We start from the raw sequence: 8,363 nt of genomic DNA on the forward strand, positions 1-8,363 counted from the left end.
ATCTATGTATGTTGGATCACCATTATTTCCTGGCATCTGTCATTTTCCCCAAAACTAGACTCATCGTACACTATGTATACGACTCTAATGAATGTATCAATGCATTTAAAAAGGTGCATAATTTAACAACCACATGTGATGCTGTAACAACCAATTTAGTAATAGTAGTAATAATAATAATAATAATAATAATAACAATAATAATAATAACAGTCAAAATTGAGTTACAAGCATAATAGTATAGTAATACTAATAAAAATATTAATAACAAAAACAACTGCTAAGCCTGCTGCGACATAAACGAACTTATTTTTCTTTACAACGGCGACCATTTTTCTCCATTCTTATTCACACAAAGCCACGCGCCACATCATTGTATCTCCGTTAATGTAGGAAGTATTGTTCATACTAGTATTGACAGACAGATGAGAACACAAACAAGCCTAACAACACACCAATAATAACTTGATGTTCACACAAATAGTATTATTAGCAATGACACTGTTGTTCCTGTAGAAGAGAGATAAATGGACAGTGTTACATGCATAACATGCATAATAGTAATGATGATGATAATAATAATAATGATAATAATAATAATAACAACAACAATAATAACAATGGCGTCAACACACCATGAACTTAATGTTCACACAAATGCTGCTAGGATTAACACCGATGTTTTGTAGAAGAAAAATGGTCACTATCAAAACATGACTATGGTGGAAAATACAACACATATTCTTACTTTTTCTATGTTAATCAATTTAAAGGTGATCAACTGATAAAAGCGGTAACCACAGATATAAGGAAAATAATTCAATAGACTTCTTCAATAATCATAAATCAGTCATATAATGAAAATTGTCATCTAGGTTTACTCATCCCTAACAGTCTTTTTTATAATTATTATTAAAGTTCAACCAATTTTAGTTATTATAATCTCATTATTGCAAAACAAAAAAATAGAACCTTTTGTTCAATTAAGTTACAAAAATATATTTAGTTAAAAAAAAAGTTACAAAAATATAATTCAACTGTATAACACATCCTTAAGTTCCACACTCCGTCTTACCGTTTTAATTTTACTACTTGGACCATTAAGTACACTTGCTGAAAATAGCCAACAAGTTTTTACTATTAATAATAGCTACCGAGGAAACAAATATAAAATAAACGGAAGTGCAATAGCATTATGTTGTTAATGTACAAAGTATTGTTCATCCTAGTAATGAAAGACAAATGATAACACAAACAGACGCAAATAGTGTTATTAGCAAAGATACATGCATAATAGTAATGTTAATAATAATAATAATAATAATAATAATAATAATAATAATAATAATAATAATAATAATAATAACAATAACAACAATGAAGCCTGCTTCGACATACACGGGATAATTTATCTTTACAATGATAGCGGTCTTTCTCTCTACACACCGTCACACCCACCTCATTGTCTCACCATTTCGCATTTTCGTCGTCACGCTATCTTTGTTGTAGCAGACTTCTTGCATCGGTTGTTTAAGATGACTGCATCGGTTGTTATTATTATTATAATGATAATGAAAATTGAAAATGAATTTGGTGAATTCATGTCACACTCAAGAGACAATTCCCATTATTTTATCTATGATCTTGAATAGCCAAAAATATATCATGGACAACTTTTAATTTTTTTTCTTAAAGTAGTACCGTGTTTGTGTGTATGCATGCAAGGTGCACCCACCTGCATTGTCAAATCATCCTGTATCTTTTTGTCAGCTTGACCCTTCAATATCTCTCGATATAAAAAGATGAAAGGACATAAAAGAAGTAACATATTAATTACAACAAAGACAAATAGTGTTATTAGCAATGACATTGTTGTTCCTGTAGAAGAAAGAAAAATTGACACTGTTACATGCATAATAGTAACGTAATATTAATTAATAGTAATAACAACATCAACAATAGTAACAATAGTGAAATCTGCTGCAACATTAAAGAATTTGTTTTTCATTAAACGCCGATTTTCCTCTCTTCTTCTCCCCACCGTCACACGATTTCGTCGCCTCGCTATCTTTGTTGATTAAGAAAAATAAGAAGCCAAATGCTAAATCTTGCCAAAAGCTTATCACAAATATGCTACCCACAATCACATTTTCTCTCTTCAATAGTTTGTCACACATATTATAATTCGATATCTATGTATGTTAGATCACTCATCGTTGTTGCCTCTTCCCTGTTCCTCCTGTAACCGCTTTCGTACCAGCTATCTTGCCGGTCGAACCAATCTACCGCACACATTCTTCGCCTCCGTGAGAAAGAAGAATGATTTGTCCAAAGTGATTCACAATGAAACATTAGTATTTTCTATTATTCACAATTTTGCAGCAAAATGGATGTTATTAGTTCTGTTTCAATCTTCAATTTTTTGAATTTTTTTTCAAAAACATCACAAATCATATTGCAAAAAACGTTGAGATGGAGGTCACTGGTGGACGAACGAAGAAGTGGCCGCGGCGACGACGAGAAAGAGAAAGAAGGAGTGATGAGATGAAGAAGATGAAGTGGCCGCCGACATCGACGATCGAAAGACGAAGGCTACTGTTGTTGTGATGGGTAAGAAGAAAGAGAATAAAAGAAAGGTGTGTATTGTTGTGATCTCAGCCATTAGATTGTTTTTTCACACATGTCACACATCCATACAATTAATTGGGTAAATGGATGATACATTAAATGGAGGGAACTTTGACTCTATGACTCTCCTTAATGTATTAATGTTTTTGGCCGGTGCATAATTTTACAACCAACTTGTGATGCTGTAACAACCAATTTTGCAACAGTAGCAGTAATAATAACAACAATAATAGTAGTCAAAATTGGCATATGGATCCTCAGTAGCAAGACTGCCGGCTGCAAATTTCACAACCGTTGGATTAATCCAACAATTGAGATATAAGATAAAAAATAACAAAGAAACCACCAAATTAAAAACCACAACCCATGATTGGTGAGTTTTCATTGAACAACAAATCCCTTGCTAAACCTCAATATATTCCACAATCAAAACCATCACATCCTTCAATAATCACTTGTTCAAACCCCCTAATTTCTTCTCAAGTTCCATTATCAATGCTCAAATTTTAGAGGTAAGCTTCATAATGCAATTTGAAAAACCCTTGGCCAGTGTCTTTCATGTGATTGTAGTGTTGTGAATTTGGGGTAAACACCGAGATAAATTCTACAGGTTATAAAAATGAATTATAATGATCATATTTGTAAAAATATGAAGGTAGAAAGATGCAACTTTATGAGGGATGATAACTATAACAGGTCAATGAAAATCTTGTTGAATTTGAATTTGTTTTGATTTTATTTGCGAAGCAGCGACTCTGAGAGATTGATTGGTAGTTGTTTTCAACAGAGTTGTAGTGTTGTGTCCCTTATCGACATCTATCATCGGTGCTCTGACCTTGGTGTAATCTATAAGTGTTAACTCAGGTAAAAATAATCTGGTGTGTGTGGTGTAAACAACCAAGCATGATAACAACAATCTAACGGCTTAGCTGTTGCAGCAGAAACTATAGCAGCAGAGGATCCGGATCGTCAAAATTGAGTTACGCGCATAATAATAATAATAGTAGTAATAAATTTTACAAAAAAAAAGTAATAGTAGTAATAATAAAAATATTAATAACAACAACGGCGAAACCTGCTGTGACATAAACGAACTTATTTTTCTTTACAACGGCGGAAATTTTTCTCCATTCTTCTTTACACACCGCCAAGCACCACATCATTGTGTCTCCGTTAATGTAGTACGAAGTATTGTTCATGCTAGTAATGACAGACAGATGAGAACATACACAGGCGCAACAACACACCAATAATAACTTGCTGTTCACACAATTATTAGCAATTACATTGTTGTTCCTGTAAAAGAGAAAAAATTGGACACTGTTACATGCATAATAGTAATGATGATAATAATAAGGTTTTTTTTTTCTTCTAATTAACCCTCACATAAATTGAGGGTAGGTGCTCTATGCTGACATATCACCAATTAAATTCAGCCATATGTGTCCAAGTTAAACATGAATAATTTTTTTACCAAAAAGTAATGTTGACTACTTTAATTTTCAAACAATTATATTTTAGGTTACTACTTCTCATTAATTATATTTTAGGATATATATATATATATATATATATATATATATATATATATATATTCTTATCATTTACTAAAAAATACTTTTCACCAATTCTATTCATCTTTTCTTTCTCCGTAAGATCAAATATTTTCGCCGGTGCTTTGCTTGTTGCCGCCGCTTCACTTGTCGTTGTCGCTGCTTCACTTGTGATCCTTGAAGATTGCCGCTTCCTTAGGCGCTGGAATCACTCCTCCATCATCGGCCTCTTCACAATTGTCTTTCAGAATTTTGTTTCGGATACATTTGTTCCAGAATCGGTTCATCCAGGTAACATTGATTTTATTTGTTTTTGAGCATGATAATCAAGATTGACGGAGAACGAAAGAGTGTCGCAAACAGAGACAAAAATTTGGCTAATTATGAATTGATTGTTGACTAGAATGAAATTAAATTGAATTTAGGGTTAGAAAGATTGGACAAATAAATATAATTATTTGAAAATTAAAGTAGTCAAAATTATTTTTTGGTAAAAAATTATTTATGTGTGACTTTGACACATATATGACTGAATTTGATTAGTGTCATGTTAGCATAGGGCATATACCTTCAATTTATGTGAGGGTAGAGAAGTAGTCACCTAATAATAATAACAAAAACAATAACAACGGTGATGCCCGGCAGTGGCACGACATAAACTAACTTGTTTTTCTTTACTACGATGGTAGTTTTTCTCCATTCTCCGCAACACGCTACCCCATATTCTCGTCGTTTTTTTATTTCGCCGTTTCTTCGTCTCGCCATCTTCATCAACACACTTCGTCACACATAAGTGACAAAGCATGTTGCTGTTCATTGAGGAAGTGTTGTTCATGCTAATGATGACAGACAAATATTGCAACCCAAATAGGCGCATCAACACACCAACAACTTAATGTTCACGCAAATAGCATTGTTAGCGAGTAAATTAATTTCATCAGAATAAGTAAAAGTAATTCTTGAAAATGATCAAAGTTAGTTTTTTTTGCTTATAATTTAGGAAATGAAAAATTAATTTTTTTTTTTTGCTTATAATATGGACTGAGGGAGTATTTAATATACATCTTTTGACCAAACACAAATGTCACCAAGATTTTTTTATCAAAATATCCAATTAAAGACGACTATATAAAAGTCACACCATAAATTTATATTATCATCAAATTCTTTAACAAAAAGTAACACTTAGCTCAAACATCAATTATGGGTTCTTCTGTTACTAACGTTTTTGAGATGGCAATTGCACCCCATATGGTAGATTCATGTTCACAAACACAATATGGTACGATTTTGGTTCTTTTTGCATCAATTGTTTAAGATTACTACATCAATTGTAATTATATTATTATTATTATTATTATTATTATTATTATTATTATTATTATTATAAGGATAATTAAAAATGAGAACTACCAACATCTATTTAATATGACCTGCTAGATACTTTAAACTCAAGCAAACCATCTATTTAATATATTACCAACATCTTTTGACCAAAAATAAATGGGTCATGTTATGCGGATATGTATCAGTTAAACAAGACTATATAAAAGCCACACCAACTCCCCAATAATTCCCCCCATGTTTCAAGAGGAAGGTTTATCTTTCTTCTTTCTTGTTGTGATTCCATTTCCTGCCAGATTTATATAGCCTTTATATTATCATCAAATTCTTCAACAAAAAGTAAGACTTAGTTCAATCATCAAGTATGAGTTCTTCTATTACTAACGTATTTGAGGCTGGCAATTACACAACTCAGTTGCTGATGGCTGATTCATATTCACACACACAATATGGTACAATTTTGGTTCACTCTTCTATTATAATATCTCCTTAATTTATTAATTATAACTTTCTTTTTGTTCATGTGTCTAATTATTGGTATATGTTATCAGTTCCACCACCAAAATCTCTTTTGATTGCAACTCCTATTGAAGGTGGAGAATTCCCACTTCTACTTTTCTTGCATGGTTATCTTATGTACAACTCATTTTATTCTCAGCTTATTCAACATGTGGCTTCTCATGGTTTCATTGTCATTGCTCCTCAGGTTAGTTCTTGTTTGACATTTACATATGTAAGTAATATCTTATCTTGTTTGTTCGAATACTTTTAATCTTGTACATCCGTAAAGTACTAAATGAACTTTTAACAAAAGAAGTATCAAATGAAATATGAACTAATGAAATTTGTGAAGCTAATATGAGCTTGAATAATTATAGACCTAATTAAGAACCGGGCCAATATGATCCATTATGAATAATTACCTATTTTTGTTTTTGTCCATTTTCTAAATTGAATTGGCATATAATATTATGACGTTGGATTGTATTTATAGAATTAAGTAAATTTTTCGTTTTTAAAAATATAACAAATTTTTATTTTAGTCCATAAATGTAAAAACAAAATGTTTTTGTCCTCCTTATTTTAACATGTTCTTGAGATTTTTTTGAACATAATATGGAAACATATATATGTTTGAAATAATTTATGGATATAACAAGGACACATCTTGAACATAAAATGGTCATAACATTGACAATAACATGAACATAAACCGGTTATTATGGACCAATAACAAAATAACAACAAAATTGAGAGGACAAAAAAATATATTTTTTATTTTTAGGGACTAAAATCAAAATTCTTTATATTTTTAAAGACAAAAAACTTATTTAACCCATATTAATATAATGTGTTTTCTTGTTGAATACAAGATTAGAACACTTAATATACACGATAAGGAAGTGTATATCTTAGAAATAACATGCTTCATGTTTTATAATTTCATATAATATTATTATAATGGTATCCTTCCTTATAAATTATAAAGTTAAATATGATTTTAATCATGCAATTTCTTGTAGCCATATTTTTTTTTCAATTGTTATATTTTGGTGAACTAAAAGTTTAAATTTTGTTTTCACTCTTAGTTGTATGAAGTAGCTGGACCAGATATAAATGATGATATTTACTATGTAGTTGCGATAACAAATTGGCTTTCGAGAGGACTTAGCAAGATTCTTCCACCAAACATAATACCAAACCTTGAAAAGTTAGCACTTGGTGGACATAGTCGCGGCGGCAAAACAACATTTGCTATTGCTCTAGGAAAATTAAACATCACAACTGATTTAAAATTTTCAGCCATAATAGGAGTGGATCCAATTGATGGAATAGATACTGGAATACAAACATATCCACACATTCTCACCTATGTTCCTCATTCATTTAATTTTGAAATGCCAACACTAGTTTTTGGTTCTGGTTTAGGTGACGTAAAAAAGAATCTTTTGTTGCCACCTTGTTCTCCTAAAGGTGTCAATCACGAGAATTTTTTTAATGAATGTAACAAACCTTCTTGGCATTTTGTGGCTGAGGATTATGGTCATAATGATATGATGGATGATGATACTAATTATAACGGAGTTAAAGGGAGACTGAGTTATTGTTTTTGTAAGAATGGAGAATCAAGAAAACCTATGAGGATATTTGTTGGAGGAGTTATGACTGCTTTCTTGAAAGCTTATATAGTTGGTGATAATGTTGACTTGTTGGCTATAAGAGACAAGAATGTGAGTGTACCTTTGAAGATGAAATTTGATTATATTGTATGAAGATCAAAGAAGATATGAAATGATGCATATCTTTTTGTTGGACATCCATGTCAACTAATGAGACAATAATCATCGCTATGTAGTTTAATTACATGAACATCATGTTGTAAGATATATGTTGTTTTACTTTCATATCGGAGTTAATTTCAAATTCAAATAAAGAAACTTTGTTTTTAATAATTAAAACAAAGCTTAGAACTCTGTTTTTAATAATCTTTTATAGAACTTTAAATAAATAAAAATAAAAAACGCCAACTATGAATTGGATACACAAACATCAATCACCACCTGGCAAAACATGCATTTGCCAATGATATTATGGTTGCATGTGAATTGCATATGATAGATAAGAGATACTGTGTTGGCATATTCAATTCTGACCAAATTTGCAATGCTACATGCATGTCTTTGTATAATGACAATACGAACACGTTGTATGTTACTCCTCTTGCTCTACATGATTCAACCCTGTTCTACCTAATGTGTTCCATGATTCTATCCATTTCTCTCAAACATTGACAATATAAGTTAAAATTCATAACTCATTTAATTGAAGTAGTTAATT

General features: G+C 31.0%; 1 protein-coding gene across 1 annotated transcript; it reads left to right on the forward strand.

Moving 5' to 3' along the window:
- The first annotated feature begins 5,781 nt into the window (after positions 1–5,781).
- Positions 5,782–7,924, forward strand: LOC123902294 (chlorophyllase-2-like). Its single transcript, XM_045951981.1, has 3 exons — positions 5,782–5,977; positions 6,077–6,231; positions 7,115–7,924. Exons 1-3 carry the CDS (start codon positions 5,890–5,892, stop codon positions 7,796–7,798), a joined length of 927 nt encoding a protein of 308 aa, XP_045807937.1. The 5' UTR covers positions 5,782–5,889; the 3' UTR covers positions 7,799–7,924.
- Positions 7,925–8,363: the final 439 nt, after the last annotated feature.

This window comes from Trifolium pratense, linkage group LG1 (assembly GCF_020283565.1).
Source record: "Trifolium pratense cultivar HEN17-A07 linkage group LG1, ARS_RC_1.1, whole genome shotgun sequence".
NCBI classification, from domain to species: Eukaryota; Viridiplantae; Streptophyta; class Magnoliopsida; order Fabales; family Fabaceae; genus Trifolium; species Trifolium pratense.

Coding starts and splice junctions, on each gene's coding strand:
- LOC123902294 (XM_045951981.1), top strand. CDS start 5,890: ATGAGTTCTTCTATTACTAACGTATTTGAGGCTGGCAATTACACAACT. Junction 5,978..6,076: donor ATATTCACACACACAATATG/GTACAATTTTGG, acceptor ATATGTTATCAG/TTCCACCACCAAAATCTCTT. Junction 6,232..7,114: donor TCATTGTCATTGCTCCTCAG/GTTAGTTCTTGT, acceptor TTTCACTCTTAG/TTGTATGAAGTAGCTGGACC.